The 26,032-nt window shown below is 37.6% G+C and overlaps 2 protein-coding genes across 8 annotated transcripts in view; both read left to right on the top strand.

Annotated features, from left to right (window-relative positions):
- Positions 1-11,338, top strand: part of LOC116842017 (GTPase-activating Rap/Ran-GAP domain-like protein 3) — a 96,134-nt gene extending 84,796 nt beyond the window's left edge. For all 6 annotated transcript variants that reach the window (XM_032810642.1, XM_032810641.1, XM_032810640.1 and 3 more), the window contains 5 exons: positions 1,144-1,622; positions 3,880-4,216; positions 7,411-7,497; positions 7,594-7,866; positions 9,125-11,338. In XM_032810642.1, the coding sequence (XP_032666533.1) occupies positions 1,144-1,622; positions 3,880-4,216; positions 7,411-7,497; positions 7,594-7,866; positions 9,125-9,372 (1,424 nt within the window). In that variant the 3' untranslated portion in view covers positions 9,373-11,338. The remainder of the gene's footprint in view (positions 1-1,143; positions 1,623-3,879; positions 4,217-7,410; positions 7,498-7,593; positions 7,867-9,124) is intronic.
- Positions 11,339-14,733: 3,395 nt separating this feature from the next.
- The window catches only part of LOC116842020 (nuclear hormone receptor FTZ-F1 beta), a 44,277-nt gene continuing 32,978 nt past the window's right edge, over positions 14,734-26,032 (top strand). The window contains exon 1 of one of the 2 annotated variants that reach the window (XM_032810645.1): positions 14,734-15,605. The gene's annotated coding sequence lies outside the window, so the exon portion shown is untranslated. Of the gene's footprint in view, positions 15,606-18,123; positions 18,568-26,032 lie in introns of those variants that run through there. The other variant, XM_032810647.1, reaches the window with a different exon arrangement.

Below are 26,032 nucleotides of genomic sequence, written 5' to 3'. Positions count from 1 at the left end.
TTTATCGCCGTGAATTGCAAATTCTCCGAAGCTCTCCTGTTCGATTGTTCTCATTCGCGAGATCTGTATTCATAGACACGACTTCGCGAGAGTTAACACGTTCGCTGCCGCGGTTTACGTGGGAAACTCTTTCTGTAGATCATATTATATTTGTTTTTACGCAATTATATAACATAAACACTGAAAATGATCTTTTTACAAATTCTAATTGAACTAATCGACGATTTATTCAGCTGACAGAATTGCCGACAATGGAAAATAAAAAAGAATTTGTTGTTAAAATGAGTTTTTTACTACCGATTTTTCACATACAATAGTAGTTTAAATTTAAATTTATATTTGAACTCTCTGCTTAAACATTCATATGAAATACATTTATATATATGTGTCTTAGAATAGAAATAAAATTTAAATGTAAATTTATATTGCGCGCTATGGAAAAATTAGCCTGTGAAGAGATTTTTATTCCTTTATAATATATATTTAAAATTGATATTAGTCAAATATTAACTATCCTATTCTGCTAACACATATAATTATTAATTTTCTGTCAGACTTATATTTTTAATTTATTGTCAGATAACAAATTACATAGTTAAAAATTACCATTGGTAATTCTGCCAGTTAATCGTCAATTAAACTAATTAGAGTTTAGGGAAAGTCACACATACCTTTAGAAATTTGCAATAATATTTTAAACTTGGATTTAAGTTTAAACTTAAATGTAAAATTAAACTGCTAAAAAATCGGCCCTTAATTTGTGTGAATATACACACTGAAAAAAAGATATTTGGTATATGCGTTCAGTATATGTGTGACGCTAGTAACGAGCATCTTCAAGTTCAGCTATTCCGACGTAGCAATCTCGCGAAAGAATTGACGAAAACAAAATTATTAAAGAAATGTCCTTCATTATTTACGATTGTATATATTATACGTATTTACGATTGTATATATTATACGCCAAATATCACGGATATATCTGTCGTGCTTTAGCTTCGAAGGTAAAATCGCTTCACGGTCGCAGCGAGATTGTTGACTTCAGACCTAAGCCCGGAGTTAAAGGTTGAACGATAAGAAATGTTAGAAAGAATGACACACGTTACGTGTCACGTTAAGTAATCACGCTTCTCTTGCCTCCAGACGGTCTCTCGCACCGGCTGATCTTCGACGAGTCGGTGCAGATCAAGCAGTTGGACGTGGTGGAGCAGCACGGCATACTCCTGTTCCGCGCCGGAGACAAGGGCAAGGAGAGTAGCGTTTATGTGTTTCGGCTGCGCGAGTTCGAGAGCGACATATCCGCGAGGTGCGCCGAGCTGTTCAACGATCGCGAGAAAGACGAGGGCGAGAAGGAGGAGGACGACGACGACGAGGACACCATAATCGCCGACGACGAGGACGAGCGTAACGACGACGACTGCGACGAAGAGGACGCCGACGAGTGCGACAACTTCACCCGCACCACCGCTAAGTTCCAGCCGGTGGGACGTCCGCGCGCACGTTTGCGCGTCCGCGCACCGGCTGTCCGCAGTCGAGCGCATATCAAGGAGAGAAAGCTACGACGCACACGGGGATGCCATTTGTACAGCATCACGCGACCCGGAGGCTCGCATCTACGCATGGTAACGTACAGCCTCGAAAAATTATGCCTCTTTCATTTCTTCACTTAGCAACGACTCCCTAGCCAGAAATAATTCATCGAAACGACGTCCCTTCGACGTCGATGTCGAGAGTTGTCGGTCAGAAATTTGCACTGAAATGTCGGCATTTCCAAGAGAGAGAGAGAGAGAGAGAGAGAGAGAGAGAGAGAGAGAGAGTAACAAAAAGTTGCGTATATATCCAGAAAAATATAGTTTTTATTATATACACAGGATGTCCCAAACTCTCCTCCGCAATTTTTGTGGAAACGTAGAACAAATTGAGGTAAATATAAAAATCTTATACCATTTTGCGATATTTGCAATAATAGTCGAGATATTAATTAAAGAAGATTGGTGAATAATTACGCGTGATATGATAGTTATAGTGGTGATGTGTGCTGTTATAGGTTTGTATATTAGGTTAAATGGAACAAAAAAGCCCTTTACCATTTCGTAAATAACCATGTAGATTTTTAATTATTAATAAAAGAAAATTGTAACATAATTGTACGCGATAATACATTAATCTTCTTTAATTAATATTTCAAGATTTATTACGAATACCGCAAAATGGTACGGGACTTTTATATCCACCTCAATATTTACCTTTATATCTACAGAAGTCAAATGATATCCGATTTGATAATGAAAAATCTTAATAAAAATATATTATAAAATTATATTATCATATACACATAAAATAAAATATGTCGAGCTTTCATTAAACTTTCTGTATACGCTACCTTTTGTTATTAAAAAATGCCTAAATTTCGAAGCAATTTCGAATCGATCGAATTTTCAACATTAACAACGTCGTTTCGACGAATCAATCCTGCTTGAGCCGTGAAATAATGCTGGAATCGAATGGACGTTAAGCTCATAACAGACTAGCTATTGGGAATTACGGATAGTGAATTGAAGATTGGAACTTGACCAAATGAAATAAGGCAAGCCAAGATTGAAATTAGTTGATTTGTCAAACTTTAATACCTAATCCACGATCCTCAATCTCCAAGAGAAATACGTGTTTTGAAACAGAAACGAGTCCGCTGCCAGCGAGAATAATTACTCCCATAGGAAGAAATAGCAGGAAAGTCCTTCGTGCAAAATTCGATTCATTTTTTGATTCCACTTATCCGCGACTGTCGTAAATGTCGCGTATATTCTGTGTAATAAATTAAGATTATTATAATAATTTAATTAATATAATTAACTAATAATTAATTACTAATTTAATTAAAAATGTGTGCACGGTGAAAGTCATAATATACGCAGGTAACGAACTTGCGATCCATCTGAATCATTGATACAATAATAATATAATATATAATATATAAAAAATATATAATATAATATAATTATATTAATATTTAACTATATTACATATTTTTCAATATATTTTAATATTATGTGTATAATATTATGTGTTTAATATTATGTTCAATATAATATTTCAATATAATAATTTAATATAATATGATATAATATTTTTACGTATATGTCGATAGTCTGTAAGCTCGGAGAAAAACTGATTATTTAAAATTCTTTTCAATATTCTATTCGAATAGAAACGTTTTTCTCTATATTACATTCGAATTTTCTTTCGGTAATTAAGGTAAATGTCCCAATGACCGAACTAATAAGAAAGCACGATCAGTTTGGCATTTTTATTAATAAATAATTAATGAAGTTACTAAGAAAACTAATACATAAAATCTTGATTTATCGATTGAAATATAGAAAATAAAATAATCAATAAACATTAATCTAATTTTTATGAAATTTTAGATATAATGCCGGTAGAGTATACCGGCAATTGAACTGAAAAATTAATCATGTCATTCTAACTGTCGAATAATGCAGACTCAGTAATTGAATGATCATGAAAAAATATTACAAATTAGCATAAAGAAAGAAATTTTTTGACAAAATTTCAAAGGCTCTCTTAGAAAAATTAAATACAAATAGACGATTAAGGCAAAGTTCCACAACATCCGTTTAATTTTAACTACCAGTTAAATCCTAATAGTGATTGGTTAATTCTGATTAACTCTTCTTAATGTCAAATGCGATTGGTCAAGTTCAATGGAATAACTAGCCAGTTAAGTTGACTGGAGGTTGCGGAACTGGGCTTGATACTTTGATCATTGGGACAAGATTCAATTATTGGGACATTTACCTTATCATCGACGCGAAATATGCGTAACGACGCATGATCGATGATGATGGTGCGAAACAGTGCGTGGTCGTCGGCCGCCGACTGACGGTCCTTCAGTGGAAGCACAACGCAGCCTGGACCATCTGGTGCTCGGCAGCCGACACCGACACTGTCGACGGTTTCCTACTTATCAAGGAGTTCACGGCGAGCGAGACACCCTCGTTGGTCACGATGATCGAAAGCACCGATCCGTCGAACGAGTGGACACTGTGCTGCGGCGCCCGTCATCACTTTGAGCTGATCTCCGCCACCGGGGCCTCGAAGATAGTCCACATGGAGGCGACGGCCAAGCCGCACCTAGTGGCAGCGTTGGACCTTCGCGAGGACGAAGAGCCGGAACTGTTACTTTGTTACAACAGTAAGTCGCGGTCCTTAACCCAAGATAACGATCCCCGAGATCAATTCGCAAATCTCTTCTTGACTCTCGTGGCGAACAAGATATTTATTAATCACGTAGATTACGCATTAAGGGGTAATTGCGGTTTAGATATACGAAAGAAAATGGGAGGTTCTTGCAAATTTTTTTCAAAGAAATGAATATTAATAATAGCAATTAAATAAAATGAAAAATTAAATTAAATTAAATTAAATTAATAATGAAAATTGAATATTAAATTTAACGAATATTAGTGTAAAACTACTATTTATCATGATTTATAAAAGCATAAAAAAAATTAGTTTTGTATTTTAAAAAATGGGAATTGCATCGTACGTTTTTATATTAAACGTGGAGTCGCCGGATGCCTCTAACTAGTTGACAATACTACAGCTCATATAATAATTTGAAATAAATGGGACAAGAACATTTAAAAAATTATCAAATTTGTTGGAGAATAAATTTTTGTTTTATACAAAAATTTAACAAAATATCAGCACTTCAAATTTATCATTTATATTGATCAAATTTGTTGGAGAATAAATTTTTGTTTTATACAAAAATTTAACAAAATATCAGCACTTCAAATTTATCATTTATATTGATCAAATTTGTTGGAGAATAAATTTTTGTTTTATACAAAAATTTAACAAAATATCAGCACTTCAAATTTATCATTTATATTGATCAAATTTGTTGGAGAATAAATTTTTGTTTTATACAAAAATTTAACAAAATATCAGCACTTCAAATTTATCATTTATATTGATCAAATTTGTTGGAGAATAAATTTTTGTTTTATACAAAAATTTAACAAAATGTCAGCACTTCAAATTTATAAATCGTTTTTCTTTTTCTCTTTCTTTTTTATTTAGTATTGTAATAAAAGGAAGTAGGCTCAAGCAAAACAGTTTTCAAAACGTACAGTAAGATCGTGTATTCTTGAAACGGTCAATACAAATTATACGGTCTAGGACGGACCTCCGTCCTTGCGTCAAAACTCGATATTTATATTTCGTCAAATTGTTTCCCTCCTTTCGCACATATGTTTACCAAGTTAGTTAGCTATTGACTTTTGTGTTTGGCATACTACAGTATAAAAAGTAGTAAGAGGAAAAATAGTAGAAAAAATATTAATTTTAGAAATTTCCCAAAGGATCTAAATTCATCCTCCAGCAAATTTAACACAATTAAATTTCCTTGTCCCGTTTGTTTTAGATTATTACACGAGCTTCGGATTAATGTCCATCAGTTAGAAGCATCCAGCAACACTATGTTGAGCACAAAAATCCTTAGAGAATTTTCAATTTTTAAAAAATAATTTTGTTATAGTTCAAACAATAATAAATAGTATGGTCAAAAGTTTATATTGACATCTTTGTTCATTTCTTTGAAAAGAATTTGTAAAAATCTATTTTTTTTTGGTTATCTACTATTTTTTGGTTATCTAAAGACTCCCTTTTAATTCGTAACGTTCTATCTCAATAGATCGAAAAGCACAATCAGCTTTAACGTCTGATCTGTCGACCAAACCAAAATTCTCGATGTTATGTTAACAATATTTTATTGTTTTTTATGCAATTTTCTTATTATTTGTTTTTTATGCAATATTCTTCTATTAGGTTTGTGCAAAAGATTTGACATTTTTCTGTTGAATTCTCATAGAAAGTTTAAGAGAAGGTTCTACTGTAGAGATCCAAAATTTATGTACTTTTTACCAATTTTTTCATAAGGAAAGGAAAGAGATATCAAAGTAATACTTTTTGCATTATGTTTTTTATATTTCAACGTACAAAGGAAATTTTTTTATTTTTAGAAATGTAGAAAATTGCGGTTGTAGCTTAGGGATACATCAGAGCGTGCAGCGCGTACGTGGTCAATTGGTGGGAAATTTTGGCTATCGACAGTTTATCTAAGACAAATAAATCAATAAAATTATTAAAATGTATTAAATTACTGAAGCCATGAACTTCATTTCACTTGAAAAATTTGAAAATATACAGAATGGCAGCCATTTGAAATTGTCAATTTTCACAAACTTTTTTTTATTTTCAACCTGTTAAAAAAAATAGTTATTTTGGAAAATTTATAGCATTTTTAGGTTCATGACCCCAAAAATTGTCTATTTTACGTAGGAAAAAACTTCAAGTCAATCGGATGATTAAAGCAGTACATTTCCCGCCAGTTTGAAAAACGTGAATTTGAGAAAAACGTGTTTAAAGTTTTACTTTATGATAACTTTTAGTTAACTACAATATTTTGCAATTTACATTTCATCAGCGATTCCTGACCCATACATCAATCTTTTCTCCTATTCGAAGAGCAAATTTTGCTGCATTAGAGCACTTCTTCTTTTATTTCTTGCTTGTTTTGCTAAGCTCGACATTTGTAATTCTGCTGCGTCGATGCGATGTCTATCTAATGACGATTCCTAATGTGTTCATTGTCTTTAGAACTGATGAATATCCTTCGTTAAATATATTTATTGCCAGACAAGTCGCGATTTCGACAGTTTTAGAGGCACAGTGTAAATGTTTTGGAACAAATTTCCAAACACACGCATTCAGACTTTCGTTGGAGTTTTGTGTATTTGCTCCGATACATCGCTGCAGCAAATCATCATTGGAAAGGGCTTCGTATATTTGCTGAAGGACTCTCTGCACATTTTCATAAACATCGCGCGCGTAGTACCGTTCAGTTCACTTAATTTTCACTCGGTGCAAAATCCGGTTCAACAAGTCATAAATTGCTTTAACATTTTGAATATTGCAAAACCCTTTTACAGGCATATTATATACACTTAGAGATGCAAAAAATGTAAAAATAAAAAAATCGATTTTTTTAATACTCAAAAGTGGAACCTCTCTTTAAATTTAGGAGGAAAATAGTAAGTCCTTGTTAGACATCTAAAAAATAACTAGCCATTATTATTTATTTTATTTTTTAATCTTGTTAAAATTATCGAAAAGAATCTTTCGAAATTGGACAATTTTGTCTTCTATTTTATTTGACAAACAGGACAAACTTCTTTTGCAACTTGATACCTGATAAAATTCACCATGACGTGGTGGTCAACATGCGTTAACGAATGATAACATAATTTTTGATGTTCCGGATTAAGAATGAACGACGATACTGCGTGAATGTATTGATATTTAACGAGTTCTGTCCCTCAGATACGTGTCACTTTCAAAAACTGGCGGAAGAAAATGCTGCGCCGACCGAGTTCGACTTCAATTGGAATTCGGTGCCGACAGCCGTAGGTGCGTCAAGTAAAAAAATCTCTGATTCATTACACATAACATTTAAACGATGCAATGCTCCTTCTCTAACGGATAACGTCTGTCTGTTAATCGCAGCCTGTGCCTTTCCATACGTGATTGCCTTCACTGACGACACGATGGAGATCCGTCTGATAATAAACGGCAACCTGGTACACACGATCGCCATGCCGAACCTCAATCTGATCACCTCGAAACGGGATATCTTCTTCGCGACTACCGCGCCGGAGTTCCTCCCGGGAAAGTGCGAGCGAATTCGCTTGGACTCGAAACCCTCAGAGAAGGAAGAGATGCCTTGCAGCCCGCCGCCCTCCGCGCAGTCCTCGTCGTCCTCGCGATCGTCCTTTCAAGGTACGTAAATCCATTTCTTTTTCTCTATTATGCTTTCTAAAGTATCAATCAGAGTGTATTTCTCACCAAAATACTATATTTTTAAGTGGCTCAGTTATAAGCGTAGAGAGCACTGCTATCAGTAATAAATCTCGTTGAAGAGATCAGTTAAGTAATAACGATGTTATATTAAGAAAAAATATTTAGTATTTATAATCATAATCACATAGAGAAATAGTTACTATAAATTATGGTAAAGTTACTATAAATTATGGTAGATATTTTTTTCATTAAATTCTACTATTCTAATATAATATTAATGATAATAGTCTTATATGCATGTTATTATTACCATTTACGTGTTAGAACAACCTAAAAATATGGTTAGGCCCAAAAATAACTATAATTTCACTTAGATCGATTTTTTTCTTTCAATGAATAGCGATTATTCCCATTATTCATGCATTTTGCAAATATTTTACAAACAATGTCATTGTACGCAAGACGCATGGAAATCGTTAATTCCATCGTCACAAACGCAGAAAGTTGAATTTGCTACAGCGTATAACAGATTTGTGTATTACAGATTTTACATACCAAAAGAAAAAAGTTGATCTAACTAAAATGATAGCTGTTTTTGGCTTCAACCATATTTTTGTTAGTTCTAACACAAAAATGATAGTAATAACATACATATAAAACACATATTATCGCTAACATTATAGTAGAATTCAATAAAAGAAATGGTTTTCTTGACCATATAATTTATAGTAATTATTTCTCTATGTGATTATAGTTATACAAATGGGATATATTTGTTCTCACTTCCACTGCACTGAGAGAAATTATATAATAAAAAATTAACAAACGGATATTTCCGATCAAAATATCGATGAATTTTTGTATCCAATCAGGAAACATCCGATGAGAAATATCGATTCATAATTTTTTGATCAGCTTATTTGATGAAATATCACTATGATCAGAAGTACACGATTAAATTTAATGGGATATCCTGATCGAATATAAAAATTCTTCGATATTTTGATCGAAGATATTCGTTTGTTAATTTTTTATAAGATAATTTCCCTCAGTCAAGATCAGCGAGGTGCAAGACGGAGTAGTAAAGCGCGAGTATTTTCCCCGAAGTGAGTACCTACTGTTTATCGATGAAGCAGTCCTCTTACTGATGATTCGATCAGGAACGTTTTTACTGATTCACTTTAAGAGAGTAAAGCCGAAAATCCCTCTCCAAACGAGATGAACCTCCCTTTCACAGGCAGCCAGGCCGACTGGAAGCCGATAAGGATTTACCGGATACCGCTGCAGACGCTGTCGAGGAGCCCAGCGTCCACCAACTGCAACCAGAGATGTCCGAGTCCGGCGGAGCCGGAAATCGTCTCCGCGCCACCCACCACTGACAGGACCTTCTTGAACGTCGAGCCTCAACGTATAGTGAGCAGATCCTGCAGCAGCAGTCCGACGCCCACACCGACGACGAATATGCCGTCGCCGGGTAGGAAATAGACGGCGTGCGTATCTCGCACCTCCGCGAGGCGAACGAGCCGATCATTTACCGACAGACTGACGACCGCGAACAGTCCACCGCGCCGAGAGCGGTGTGTTCGATCGCCGTGAGATCGATCGCGAGTAAAACCGACCGCACGTACCTGATTACTCGTTCCCGTACGAGAGAACACGTGAGAAACTTCTGTCGCTGTTATATGCTGTAAGCGCGATCGCGCACGCAACTTATTACTCGGATACATTCCAACTGGGGCGCGTGTCGACGCCTTAATTACGAAGTTCGTGGCTGATGGCTTTTCTTCCCTGTTCTTTTACTTCCCGAGATATTTTCATCTCGACATTTCGTTAATATTGTTCAGCTTTATTTATCGTTTATTGCGATACTACACGGGTAATGTTTATTTTCTATGAATCTTAATGTTGACAAAAAATATAAACGCGACGCACATTATATAATTAATTACTTAACTCAACTTTGATCTTGTTTTCCATTAATGTTATTATTTTTTTGCTTTATTAATTATTTATTACGATATCACACGTGGTATATATAACTTCAAAGAAATACAAACACGACGTTTATTGCATGACTAACTGCTTCATTCCAGTTTTATTTTCTATTAATTTCGTTATTATTGTCTTACATTATAAATTGTTTATTAGTATACCAACCATTACATTTATTTTCTATTGATTTTAATTTAAAAGAAATACAAATATGACGCATATTGCACGATTAATTGCTTTATTATCCAGTCTAATTTTTTAATTTTCGTTATTATTATTTTACTTTATGAATTGTTTATTACAATATTATTTTCTATTAATTTTAATTTAAAAGAAATATAAAAGCGACGTAATTACGCGATTAATTATTCAGCATAATTTCAATTTCAATCAAGAATAATCTCTCTCTCTTTCTCTCTCTCTCTCTCTCTCTCTCTCTCTCTCTCTCTCTCTCTCTGCAACAGTTCTCTTCTTAATTTTAATTAATTTTTTCCGATGTGATATACAGCACGTTAAGCTTCAAGGTAGCTCAAGGAGAACATTCCGCGAGATGTCGACTCTCTCCATCGGGCTGGATCGATTTGATCTCGCGCGTCGCCCGTAATTAAGGGGTTAACGACGCGATCGCGACGATACTTTAAAGAGTTTTCGCTTCTGGATTTTTCTAAGTGATGCCGTATATTGTCCACATACAGTTCCTCGCTCGTTGTTTCAAAACAACAAGTACTTTTGAGCAAGGAACCGGACGAACGACCGTGACGGTCGACGCCGAAGAGCGTTTCCGACGCATGATTCGGCATTGCGAATCGAACTTTACGCATTTACCTTACACACATACACGCACACATACACACACACACACACATAAACGAGAAGGGCATTTTCGAGATGCGCGCTCGCTCGATGAATCACGCGTTCCTTCGAACGTAGCGGAGGCACGCGGAGAATGTTGTCGGAGGCGACCGTATTTGCCGATCGAATCCAGAGGATCAGGATCGTCAAGCCGCGCATCCGGACTTACATATATTTTTATTTCATAAGAATGTTGTAACAGCGTGTTGGAGTGGGGTGAAGGAGGAGGGCAAGCAGAGTGGGGGATGGAGTTATCGGAACATTCCGACCTGCTCAAGTGTCAAGATGTGTCACACATGTATATATATATATATATATATATATATATATATATATATATATATATATATATAATATAAAATAACGAAAATAAAGTCTATGTTACCATTGTGTTTCCACTGAATATAGACGACATGAGGCAGTGCTCCTCTTCTTCGCCATTTTTTGCGCCCTCTCCTCCCCTCACCTTCGAGTGCGCGCTCTGATCTGCAATTTCGAAATAATGTCCGGTCACATTCGACAGACTTCACACATTCGATTCTTTCGTGTATATTTTACAGATGTATGTTGCTACTGTGTAATATATAGTATATATCAGTTGACTGAATCATCACACCTTTCTCCCTTTCTCTCTTTTTCCCTCTCTCTTTCTTTCTTTCTCGTTTTCTTCCTTTGAAAATAACTTTCCTAGAATAGTTCGTAGTTGCGCTTGGCCTCGATAACGATAATGCAACTGATTACGCGGGAAATATATCAGCTCGTTATACCTCTATCGAGTATTCTGTATTGCGAATTTTTCCTAGCTTCGCGTTATCGATAGTTTGCGATAATGAAAATTTACAAAGAACAGAACGCTTATAAGAAAGATTGCGGGTCGCTTTTACTTTCGTCGTATCGCACGAGGTATTGAACGTCGCGATGGATAAAGTTTCCATGTCTTGATCGACCGGCTCGATCAACGCGGTCGATCAACGAGAATCGATCGCGATCGCGGGGAGAGAGCAAGCCGCGGTCAGACTGGAGCATTGAACCGTGACGATTTTCGTTTGTCCGACACGCGTTTTGCGAGAGATTGCCAGCGGCGGATGCACGTTCCATCGCACTACGAATCGCAGGTACACACCGTGAAATACAATTAAATCAAAACTACAGATTCGCCGCCGCTCTTTTAACCGGAAAAACCGCAGACGCGCCGGAGAAATCTCTCGATTGACTGGAGCACACAGCCATTAACGATAAACTGAAATTCCTTCCCTTGCAGACGTCCAGAGTCTCACCGAGATATACTAGTGAGAAAGTCGCTATGCAACGCGGTATCTCAAATACGCTGTATGGTAAACGATATTCGCGTTTAACCCGTAAAAGTGAAGATCGAACTGACCCAACGCATAAACCAGCAAACGTTTCTCTCTAATGAGACATATAAAATGAATTATTTACAAGTATATTTCTTTGAAGTATGCGTGAAAAAAAAATTGTATCAATAAAAATCGCGTCGTAATTACACCGAGAAAAAAATATCTAAAAATTAACAAATATTTATTAGGTGGGTACCGCTGACACATTTACTCAAATCAAAATTTTTTCATTTAAACCGAGTGTTGTTTACTCAATTTAAGTAAACAACACTTAGTTTAAATGAGGAAAATTTTTATTTAAATAAATAAGTAAATATGTAATGTGTGATACCCACCCAATAAATATTTGTTAGTTTTTAAATATTTTTTTTTCTCAGTGTAAAATAAATCTAACAATTCTATATAAAGGCTTTTCAAAGTATACAGTTCAAGTTAAACATATTTTAGGCCAGTAAAAGCCGAGCTCAAATGTTGGAGCGAATATTTTTGCTAAATGTTGGGAAGATAATAATGTTTGACAGTGTTGACGCACGTGACGAGTAGCTTTTTCAGTTTTCGTAAAGCGCTTCTATCTACAATAGAAGTTGTAAAGTCGTAATTTGTAGAAATTGACCAATCACGATCGATTATTCTTCTCATACTCGATCGCAATTGGTCAATTTCTATGACTTACGACTCTACGATTTCTATTATAAATCCCGCTTAACGTACGCGGTGAATGAAACTTTCCACGTCAAACTGACTTTGAATCCCAATTGTTAATATTAATATTAATTATTCCTGTTATATAAATTCCATAATTTAACATTTATTTATTCAATTAAAGTTGCGTAAAATACTGTCCCAGCCAGAAGAATAAATCTTCTTGTTTCAACGGCAATGCTATTGAAACTAATACTTGAGTCATCGAAATAATATATGATGTATTGGTTTTAATGACATTGCTATTAAATCAAAAAACCTATTTCAATTACGGCAAAGTGTATTTTTTTGCTCAAATATCTTTTTACTGAAAAATAACATTCAAGAAATTGCAGTGTGTCGTTTCTCGTTTCTGTAACATCGCAATTTAACATGGCCGAGGCAACGAGTACCCAGGAGCCTTCAAACATATCTTAGCTTATTACAGATAATTACGAAACAAAAATAAAATGGTTGTACGATTACTTAAAGGTTAACGCAAAGCGACTGAAGCACACGACAGTGTTTGACTTCCCAAATCACGTTGTTGTTTGAACTGAACACTGAAAGAAGAATTTCGTAACAAGTATCAAAACTTAGTAATTGTTGCTAAATTATTCAATAATAATTCAGTAATAATGCGAGCTAAAATGATAATTAAGAAATAATTTAGTTGTATAAAGCAAATGTATAATTCTCAGAACCAAAATTTAGTTGCTTGAACTATATATTTAGGTCACTAAATTAGATTGTGGAAGTTTAATATCAAATCTTGACAGCAGAAAAGGAGATATTTGGTAACTATTACGAAAATTTGGAGTTTAGGCAATTTTTTTTATCTTATTTAACAAGTCTCATCGTACTATTTAAACTATTTTAGGATATGTATTTTTTAGTTTTTACACTGACGTTTTTTATCGTTTTATACGTGAAGTTCGACCTCATAGGTTTTCTCAGAACTCGATCATCCGATGTTTTATCTCATGATCGAACAAAAACTGGTGAATTCTACGAGTTATAACGATATCTGTGTACTCATGCTTGCTAATATATCCTTATAATTTTCAAGAAACATGGCAATGCCATCTTTAGTAAATATCCCAGACAGCACAAGATCTCCTGAGAACGTCCTAAAGACGTCCTGAGGACGAAAAAAAGTCCTCAGAACTTCCTCAGGATGTATTCTGGATGTCCCCTGGACATCTGTACTGTTAAGGATAGTAAATATTGTAATAAATATTGTGTAGTACATTTATGTAATAAATATTGGAAACAACACAACTACAGTCAATATGCGATGAATCGAGTAAATATTAATAGATCATACATATTAATAGAAGTACAATTGAAAATCATCAAATGTATTTCGTTACCTTAACAAGATAAATATTAATAGTTATCAAATATTTTATTAAATGGAATTGAATGATTTCATGACTTATCAAATATCCGATAGTAGTTATCAAATATTTGGTATATTAAATATTTAGTAGCTATTACTAAAAAAAATACAAAAGCCATTTGACTGTGATTAAAAATCCATCGTACATAAAATCTACTACATTTGGTTATATATATTTATATATAGTATAATATTTGGAATTAGTTATCGAATTTTTACTTAAATTTTGCAACTAAACACATTTAGTAATAATTAATCTTTTTTCAGTGTACAAAGTATCCATAATCGCGTGAAAAATCTCCCTATTTTTGAGCGTCAGAGCTATCATATGATTCGCAACCGGACATTCCGACATGTATGTGTGTGTGTGTGTATGCGTGAACATAAGGACGCCACGAGCGTACGACCACCGATCAGCCGGTCGCCATGTCGGCCGGCGAGAGCGGCTACGAAGGCGACGTCAACGCAACGCGTCGCGTTGCGTGCGTGCGTGCGTGCGGTACGTTGCGTCGCGCCGTGCTGCGCCGCGCCGCCTCGCGTCGTGTCAAAGGCGACCGTCGGCGGTGTCGGCATCGCGCGACGGTGTACTGTACTATCGGTCACCGCGCGAGACGCCAGGAGGGGAGGAAAGAGAAAGAGACAGAGACGCAGGTACGACGGCCACACACACGAAAGGCTCTCGCGGAGAGAGCGAGACGGAGCGGGCGGCCGCGCGGGACGGCGAGAGGGGGCAGCAGGGCGAGAGAGAGAAGAGAGAGAGACAGTCGAGCGCGAACTCGTGGTGTGTGGAGAGGTGCCACCAGCCGGAGAGCCAGCGGAGACGGAGAGTCGGAGGTGGCCCGTGCCTGTGGCTACCCGTGACCGCCCGTGGCTCGCTGTAACTACTCGTCTGTTGTAACGTGACGCGAAGGTGCGTGTGGGTCCCGAGGTTCGTTCGCCCGTTACCTCTCTGTCGAGAACGTGGCCGACACCGCGCGTCCACCGGGAGCACAGCAGCGCGCGCGAGGTGCTTTCTGCCGCCGCCGTCTCTTTCTCTCTCTGTTCCTCGCTCCTTTCCTCCTTTTCTCTCTCTCTCTCTCTCCTTCCCTCTCTCTTTCTCTCGTTCTCTCTCTGTTGTTCCTTTTCTCGCGCCGTCTTTCTCTCTCGTGTACGCGAGTGTGATCAGTACAGTGCGACCAGTGCGACGTGATACGTTCTCGCTCACGGGTCGTCCTTTGCTATATTCGCGCGATAGGATAGGTGTCTCGCTGCTACGGAGCGAGTCATCGTCAAAAGACTGTCAAGAGTGCCTTATACTGCTTGATTCTCGGGCTGTTTCGTACGACACGACACGACGCGACGCGACACGACACGACACGATTACGTTCGCCGTCACGGCGAGATCCCGGGACGGAGAAGAGGAGAAAGAGCACCGCGGCGTATTGGACGACGAGGTAAGAGCATCCACGGCTTCCCGCGCCCCGAAAGCGAGGCTATCATATACATTAAAGCCCGTTCGCCGTGCGAGTCGAGAGCACGGACGTACGGAGGTTATGTTTCCCGATGACCCCGCGACTCCCCCTCGCGCCTCCCCTTGCTCTTCTCTTCCCCTTCCCATGATCGCCCTCTCCTGCTTCCTCGCCACTTGCCCCCTCCCTCTCTGTCTTTCTCTCGGCGTCCTTCTCGTTGTCTTCCCCCTTCTCCTCTCCTCGCCTCTCTCGTGTACCTCGTTCCCTCTTGCTCTCTCTCTCTCTCTCCCTCCTTTATCTCTCTTCCTCTCTCGCGTTCTTTTTCGTCGTGGACGTCGAAGGAAAACGCGACGTGAACGCGGAGTTTCGAGATTCCCGGCCGAGGTGTTCCGTATGTATCCGCGAGCGATCGAATCGCGCACCTGGCAGCGATTTTCTTCCGACTGCTTGGACGTTCTCTTTCTCTCTCTCTTTCTCTATCTCTGTCTCCCTCCGTATCTATCTTTCTCCACTGTGCCGCGCACGAGAGTGCACGCGCGAAGTTCGCAACTCAGTGGAGATGTGTCTAACTCACTTCAGCGAGTATATATACGTCTCGTGTTTCTTTCGCACGTTCTGTCTTTTCTCGCGACACAGTCGCTTTCGTAATCTCTCTCAATACTGAGTTTCGCGAACTGTCAGCTGTCACAGCCGCCATAACCATACCACCTGTCCTAAAACTTAAGCGCGTGTGCGTGCCTCTATCTCTCTTTCTTTCCATCTCGCTCTGCCTTTCTCTCGGCATCTCTGTCTCTCTTTCTTTCTATTACCCATACGCGGCTCTCGAGCATTAAATTGCGATTCCGCGAGCGTTCCATGGCTCCTCGCCGCGGGTTAGGCTAACACACGATTTCCCCTCGAGAAAGGCGCGTGTTGGAGTCGTAAGAACGGCGATCGGCGCACGCTAGCTCCTAAGTAGAAAAGGCTTGTTGATATTTCGGCGCGCAGGCTTTCTGGCATGACAGCGCGACCGGCCTTGAGCCCCCCCCTTCCACGTGTCGCCCCCCTGCGCGCGCGCGCGCTCTTCCTTCGTATCCCTACTACAGGCGCACTGCACGATACTCTATGGACCAGTGTCGCTCAACCCGCGGCACCCGCACCCTATTCAATTCACGCAGCTTGCTCGATTTCTACATGTCGCGGTTTTTCTGTATGCGCAATTACGCGATTTCTGCACCTTTGAATTTTAGCTCAGCGTAAGCTGAACTCCTTTCGCAGCGCCTGTACAGCGATAATTGTACTCAAACGCGTTATTTGCTGAATGATATCATACACTGGGAGAAAAAATATCTAAGAAATCGCGATAGGAGTATTAACAACTTACTTATACTAATATAAAATATTTTTCGAATAAGAAAACATACATTTTTTTCAGAACCTCAAGAGAACTCTAGCTTTTCGCAAAAACAACTGTTTATTCTATTTAAATAAAGAAAGATAGATTTAAGTCAAAATGTTTATATTATTATAAAATAAAAAAAAGTATTTACTATTTTTTAAATATTTGTCCTCATTGTGTAGCTTTTCGTGTATGTATTTCGTAAGTTATAGAACCTGTTATTTTCAAATGAATTGATATCGCAGTGAACTATGTTCCTTTTCCACGCTAAGTTATGTACTTTTATCACTCTAGAGGCAAAAAGTGCAATCTAGTTCAACCAGAACGAATAAATACAGATAATTATAGCACGAATAGCAATTTTCATATACGACAAACAAAACTCAAATTTCGAACGTCGATATCTTGGAAACTACAGAATGCAACCTGACTACACAATCCGGCATAATAGCCTTAATATTTTATAACCCTGGTTCCAAACAAATTTTTTCGATTACGCGCAACATGCTCACCCATTCGTGCATCGTAACTCGAAACGAACAGTCATGATGCAAGAATATGTGCATATATTGCGCGTAATCGAGAGATTCATCGTTTTTGCAAGATGTTGAGGCCATTATACCGGGTTGTGTGCCGCGCGTTTGCCACTTGAACTTGGAGTGCAACGCACGTACTGGATTCATGGATCAGGGAGACGGGCGTCAGTCTCACCTCGCGGCGGAGGCCTCGCCGCAGGAGCACCGCTGCTCCTCACGAGCCGCGAGTCCCGCTCTTTTTCCTCTCGTTCTCTTTCCCTTGATCTTTCTCCCTCTTTCCCGCAGGTTCCCGATCCCGATCTCGTCTCATCGCGACGCGTCTCGTTCGGAGCACTCGGGGCCCTCCTCTCCTTTCTCTCGCAGCGCGCGCGCGGACGCGAAATCGCCGCCGAATCGCGTCGAGCGGGCGTTTCTCAAGGTAGGAGAGTAAGTGACCGAGAGATCGTGAGCGCGTTAGGGTCCGGCGGAGCTCGCCGGAGTTCGGCGGCGATTGAAGGAGCCACGGAAGAAGAAGAAGAAGTAGGGACGGGAGAGGAGAGGAGAGGATAAGCGGGAGGGAGGATGAGATGGGGCGCGGGGGACGGGCGAGAAAATCGCTCGCTCACTCACTCGCTCGTTCGCTCGCGCAGTTCTCGACGGAGAAAATGAAACGCGAACGAATGGACGCGGGGCGTTAGCCTGTAGCGGTATACAAACGCGCACGGTGGAGCGATCGCGACAATGGTATCGGTACCACCGCGGCTGATACACAGCGGCCACGACGACGACGACGACGACGACGACAGCGACGGGGACGGACGAGACGAGACGAGACGCGAGGCGACGCGGACGCGACCGTCGTCCTCTCGTCTTGGATGGGCCGAGATCGAGCGCTCTACCTTGACGGCTCCACCTACGTCGCGCGGAGCGGCAAAGTACTTCGCGCGGCATACTCGCCTTTCGCTTCGCTGTATCCTGGTATACAGGGTGTCCCGGAATTCTTAGCCAAAGGGTGTCCAGGGAAGGTATTATGGAATTAGTCGGATAGAGACAGGTGTGTGGAAAGTTGACAGCAATTTTATTAATCGATTTGTAAAAGTTGCGTCCCCTATAATAGATGGCATATGGCCACCGATACTCATATTACACAAAATGACAAAATAAAAGTGCGAGAGAAATATGAGGAATATAATCAAAATATACTCAAGACGATATATGATGTAAAATTTAACATAAAAATCTGAATATAACTTTTAGTAAATCTGTCGTTGCGGCGATATAATAAAAGATCTACAATATTGCGCGATGTAAATGTAATGATCGATTTTGTACAGTATATTTGCTTCATTTATATGATGAAAAAAATTGGAAAGTTCTCATCATTAATTATCTCTCACGTTGTGATAATCATCGAAGTCTGTCCAGACACCCAAATAAACAGTTGGACGAAGATATACTAGCAACTTTATTATTCGTTTTATAAAAGTTGCACTCCTTATGATTAATAGCATATGGCACTCATATTTATTAGATAAAATGTTAAAATGAAAGTACGAAAGAAATTATCAAAATTTATTCAAGATATTACGTGTGATATAAAATATAATATAAAAATTTCAATATAACTTTTAGTAAACTTATCGTTGCATCGATGTAATAAAAGATTTACAATATTGTGTGCTGTAAATTTAATGATCAATTCAATATAGTACATTTATCAAAATTAATTGAAAACACTATGTGATATAAAATACCGCGCAAAAATAAGTTAACTTTTAGTAAATGTGTTGTGACACTAATTAACATAAAAAAAATATAATATTGCATGATGTAAATTTAATGATTAATATACAACATAGTATTTGCTTCATAAATATAATTTTTTAAAAATCAAGTTTCTATCATTTATTACCTCACATCGTGATAATCATCAAAGTCTATCTGAGTACCCTGATAGATGGGAGTATGAAAATTTTACAATTTTATTAGTTAACACTAAAGATTGCATTATGGGTAGTAACGTATGGGGCTCAATTTATTAAATAGAATGATATAATGAAAGTGCGAAAGCAATATGAAAAGTATGAAAAAATGACTAATATTTACTTAAGATACTATGTGATGTGAAATATAACAAAAATTTGAATGTAACTTTCAGTAAAAAATTATTGTTGAATTGATATAATAAAAAAATTAAGATATTATATCATGCTAGTTTAATAATCACTTCAGTATAGTACATTGACTTCACAAATGTAATTAAAAAGATTGTAAAGTTTCCATTATTGATTATTTTACGTCGTGATAATCATGAAAGCCTAAGTTCTCAGAAATATTTCTAATCTGAATCGTACAATTTTTTATTCTCTGGGATTTCTCTATTGCGTTTTCTAGGAGAAACGGAGTAATTTCGATCAGAAATCTTTCCGAAAGAGTTTCATGATGATGAATACACAGAATTAATTGTCGGCAATTTTTCAGCCGAGTTTTCCTCAATGGAACAACCGCCGAACGTTTATGGATGATGCATCGAACATGCGCGATCGTCACGAGATCGCCAAAATGTTGATTATTTATTGCAAAGAGTATATCGAATATCGTCGACCTTTAATCAATATGACTTGTCGATCTCTCGATCCTGTTTTCCCGCGGCGAAGCCAGTCGGCTCTCTCGATTATCGCGCTCATCGTTGACGAAGCGCGTTTGCGTAGCGCGGCGACAGGATGAATCGTCGATGTCCTTCAGCGGAAAAAAAAGAATCGGCGCGGTCGATTAGATTAAGAGAGCCTCGGCAAACGTGCGTCTTTGCGTCCCACGTATTAACGCACGCGTGTATGTGCGTGCACGTTGCATTTGCGCGTTGCTGCAACGAAACAACGAGCGGCGTGCCGCGCCGGTGCGAGTGAAACGGCGAAAGTCCGCGTTGCACCCTCGTTTGACCGCTGTTTTTTTCCGCGCCGCCGGAATGATACGAAAGGTCATGGAACGCTTAGAAGAACTTTCTCTGCGTTTGGTGGTCGTTAGACTCGCGCGCGCGCGCGCGCATGCCAAGTAAGACTATATTTACCTCGCCGACACGTCGTGCAAAATGCTCTCTCTCTGTCTCTCTCTCTTTCTCCCCTCCTCTTCCCCTTCCCTCTCTCTTTTGATGGAAAAGCAAAATTGCCGGCAAAACTACAATTGAGTCGCGCGTTAAAAACTGCAATAAACCGAGCCTTTATTAAAATTGTAAGCCTACATGTCGATTAGTAAGTAACTAACGGTTAAATTATGTGTCTGGCTTGGTTTTTCCTTCAAATTAGACAAAGACGGACATATGACTGTTAGTTATCCAGATAGACTTTCATGATCGTCGCGACGTGAGATAATCGATGATGGAAATTTTACAATTTTTTAAATTACATTTATGAGATTATACACATTATATTCATATACATTTATATAATTACATTATGATATAAATATATTGTGTATGTGTTGAAATATTAAATTTATATCATATGATAATATAAATTTTTTATTATATAGAAGCAACAAATTTACTGAAAATTATACACAGATTTTCATATTATATATTTTACATAACATATTGTTTGGGGCAAATTTTGATAATTTTTCTATATTGCGCCATTCTATTTGATAAAAATATAAACGCAGTTTAATGAGTCATCAAGAGCCTCAACACGTTGCTAAATCTCATTATTTGGTATACTTAAAGTCGCTGTAAAGTGCATCAGTCTATCTAATTTACCAAGAGGTCAGAAAAATCGGTCTTAAAAAATATCTCACTTTCAAATTGTTAAACAGAACCGGGACACAAATAAATCGAATGTAAATATTGCCTACAAGCAGCACAAAAGCTTTTATAAATTGCTTTCTTGTAAACATTCTTAGGAGAATTCATCTTGACAGAAAAGCAGAAAAGCAATCACGCTAGTAGAGAAGTAAAAACTGTCGACTATGCAAGAGCAAGTTCTGATTGGCTTCTGCCAAGGTGTCAACTCTTTAGAGGGAGCATGGTCCTAATGATGATAATAAAAACATTTATCTATCTAAAATTTGCCTATCTTCTTTCTCGAGGTACGATTTCTGCACGTAGAATCGATTCGACTCGTTCTTATCCGCGTTCTTAGATAAAACGTTTTTTTCCTTTTTTCTACGACGGATATGACTTGGCGATATCCTAGAGATCTCTATTATTACTCTGGCAGCGTATTTCTCGGAAAAATTGGAGGTCGATCTAATAGAGGTTGACTCATCGCGACTCATCGGTGATCTGGCCGCAATCGTCAACCAATATCTTGCGACATTATATTCCAGCAGGTAAAAATAAGCGAGGCTTACGTGGTCGGCGCTGTAACTCTAGTGGCTTACATAAGGAACAACATCACTCGTTACAGCTGACGTGAAAAGAAATCGGGGGGATACTCCCGCATAGCTGCACGCGCTCTCGCTTCTTCGTTCCGTGCAATGAAAAATCACATGCGCCTTGCCGGCTTAATAAATCAGCTCCCGGGAAATCACTGCGCGTCCGTGAGGAATTCCTCTCGCCACTCTGTACGCCATTGTTTTCGGAGATACCGATGTTATCCGCGTACGACCATTAGCACGAGAAACGTGAATGCATCTAATTTGTATCTCTGCCGCGCTATTTTTAACAGATAGAATTCCTCAAACATTGTTCTCCAACAACAGAGCCGATTTCACCGGCGATCTCGCTTAGGCGTGACGTCGACGTATAAATTAAGCAGACTTAAGATCGACGATCTTACTGTAGACATTTTCCTTTCCAACGTGCAGAGAAAGAGGGAGAAAGAGAAGAAAAGCTTTATTGTGCACGAATGAAACTGATTTCCGCGGAAAGACAGTAGAAATCAGGTAGAGAAATGTAATTTTACAGGGAAAAAAGGTTTGATTGAATTAAGTAAATATTTGGTCGAATATGAACGATTCAGAAATTCCGATTGAAGTAACCCGAATTCTGTTTAAGTTAACCAGATTTTTTGTTGACTTAAACAGAATTCGAGTTATTTCAATCGGAGTTTCTGTGTCGTTCATATTCGATCAGATATTTTGTTAATTCAACCAAATCTTTGTTTGTATGCAGCTAAAATTTCACACTAAAACGAAAAATATCTATAGAAAACGAAAATATTTATTTGGAGGATACTAATATCGTGTTTACTTAAATCTAAACTCTTTTACATAGATAGAATAAACAATTATTTTTATAAAAAAAATTATGCTTTTGAAAAATATATATATTTTTATTTGAAATAAATTTTTTCAGCATAAAAAATATATTAAAATAACGTAAATTTTTTTAGCGTAAAAAATAACTAAATAGGTTATTAGTATAAAATAAACAATTACTTATATAAAAAGCTATAGTTTTAAGAAAATGTACATATCTTTATTTAAAAAATTTGTTTAGTACAAAAAATATATATATATATATATATATATATATATATATTAATAAAACTAAGTACGTTATTAGTGTATAGAATAAACAATCATTTTTATGAAAAGTTACGATTTTAGGAAAATGTATATATTTTCATTTGGAAAAAAAATTTTTTTAGCATAAAAATATATATTGATGTGAGAAAATAAATACGTTCTTAATGTAGAATAAACGATTGCGATGAGAAACTACGGTTTTAAGAAAATATACATATTTCTATTTAAGAAAAATGTTTTTTCAGCGTAACAACACGCATATTAGTATAAATAAATATTTACATAATATAATTGTATTAGTATCCCCGAATAAATATTCTTATATCTTTTAAATATTTTTCTCTCAGAGTGTAACAACCGGTCTGCATAATTAATTTCGAAATAGCGTTGGAATTCACATTGACAAGACCGGTCTTGTAAGTTCGATTGACAACGTTTATTAAGAACGATGACTCGATAATTCGTAATCGCGGACATGGGCTGCTTATTGACCCCAGGAGTCACGGGGATGACCCGGACGTCTATCCTGTGGCACTGTGTGTTCCGGCACGCACCCCTTGTTCAATGTCCGACGCGCAGCAGCAAAAGTTTACGGTGGTGACGACGGCGACAACGGGTCTATCCGTTCGCGAGCGTGTCCCTCCGGGTAATCGCTACTCCAGATTGCGCAAGCTCCTTCGGCACGATCTTATCGTGTCGGCCGCGGTGTACACTGCACGTGTACACGTACGTGCACGTATTCATACAACCATCACGTACACGCGCTCACGTACTTGTGGCCGGCGTGTAACCGGCGCGTACCAGTGACACGTACACGTACAAGCACTAGAGATAGACAGACAGAGAGAGAGAGAGAGAGAAGGGGGGAGGGAGAGGGAGAGAGAGAGAGAGAGAGCCCTCATGCTCAATGCATTCGTACGTACATGTGCATGTGTGTGTATACGTGCGTACGTACACGTGCGAAAAGAAAAAAAAAGAACCTCGTGGATATGTGAAGGGCGACGCGGGGAGGGGAAGAGGAGCGAAGTATGTGCTGGAAACTACCTGGATCCTTGAAACAACGCGGATAGGTCTAGCGCAACTTATGAATATTGATGAACCTTTCTCGACGCACCGGCCGCCGGACCGCACCTCGATCGTTCGTCCGTTCATTCGTTCGTTCGTTCATTCGAGAACGACCTCATCCCAGATAGACTTTCATGATTACCACGACGTGAGACAATCGATGATGGAAACTACGATTCTTTTAATTACATTCAGGAAGCGAATGTATTGAATTAATCACACGGGGGGAATATTACAGACACTCCTCTCGTAAATTCTTTTTCCATGTTACTATTACTTTTTATGTATAGGAAGATATCATTTTACTGCCCAGTTAAGCGATTATTTAGCGATTAGTTTGCTTTCCCTTTTTCTAGTAACACTTATCTTCAACAAAGAATATTTTTTTATAATCGTCTTAAAATATATTCATAATAAATTAGTAAATCTCATTATCGTGTGCTCAGAAGGAGAATTCATTCTCTTTACAAGAACATTATGAAACTCTATCGACGAATAAATTTATTCGATTTTATGTAAGCAAACCGAATTTGTGTTTTAATTTCATGTTCTTAATTGAAATGTTAAACTTACTAGGATTTAGAGCCTCCGCACAAGAACATCCGTAACATGTTAAGTTTACGGATTTCTTTGTGCGTTGACTTAAGTTTAAGTTTACGTACAGGTATGGCCATTATATTGTCAGTACTTAATGTAACGTAACATGTTACGGATGTGCTTGTGCGTTGGCTCTCAGAATATATTTTGAATAAATTTGATGAACTTATGCTACATTTGCGGATATAGAAACTTATAAAAATACTTGGAACAAGTAATATTTTCTTGAATACAGTATATATTTCTCTGTATGTATTTCTCTGTGTATGGTAGTGCAGGAAAATAGATTGTTAGTAAGGTCTATCTAAGGAGCACAGTAAATCACAGTAAACCACGGTAATGTTTCGCTAGAAACCTTATTCTCAACCCTCTTTTATCGGTAAAAGTGTCTCTAAAAGTGGCTTATAGCCATCAGAAGGCTTATATATAAGCTATTTTTATAGAGACGCTTTTATAAATAAAAGAGAGTTCACAGAATAAGGACCATAGTTCACTAGAAATATAGCAAATTTTGCTAGAAACATAGAATTTTTTTTTATAATTGCACATTTTAGCACAAAAAATTATATTATTATGTGCTGATATCTTGTATATATACTGATTATATTTTAGTTTCTATAATATAATCAGCATATACAAGATAATTAGCACATAATAATATAATTTTTTGTCATGTTAATGCAGCAATAGATTTACTAAAAATTACACATAGAATTTTACTTTATACTTTATATAACATATTATTTGAACCAAACTTTGACAATTTTTTCGCATTTTTTTCTCGCCATTCTGTATATAATGTTATAATAAATATGAGTACCATATGAACCACTCATAACGGATACCCTTAAGAGATGCAAAATCCAGTAGTAAATTTGCTATCAAATTTATGTACACTCGTCTCTATCTGCAATCTCCTCCTCGATCCGTCGAATCGTCGCCAAGATGTCCAGATAGACAGATGTATTAAATTTGGCAGTAATTTTACTAATCGATTTGCAAAAGTTGCATCTCTTATGAGTGATTCATATGAAACTCATTTATCACATATAATAACGAAATAGAAATACGAAAGAGATGTGAAGAAAATGATCAAAATTTTGCTTCAAATGATGTATCATGCAAAATGTAATATAAAAGTCTGAGAGTAAATTTAAATAAATTTCTCGTTGAATCGACATAGCATAGAATTTGCATCTTTGTATGATGTAAATTTAATAATTCAATACATTATATTTGCCTCGTAAATATAATTAAAATAATTGTAAAATTTTTCTACCATCGTTTGACTCATGTCGCGATCACGGCGATAATCATGGAAGTCTATCTAAGCGATGATTGCTCACGGTTTTCGGCCTCGTCGCTTATCGGCTTGATTCCCTCCCCCCCCCCCC

Source organism: Odontomachus brunneus, unplaced genomic scaffold (genome assembly GCF_010583005.1).
Source record: "Odontomachus brunneus isolate Ranch 3 - 2012 unplaced genomic scaffold, Obru_v1 Obru_scaffold_020, whole genome shotgun sequence".
In the NCBI taxonomy this organism is placed as follows: Eukaryota; Metazoa; Arthropoda; class Insecta; order Hymenoptera; family Formicidae; genus Odontomachus; species Odontomachus brunneus.
This window is presented reverse-complemented; position numbering and strand designations above follow the sequence as displayed.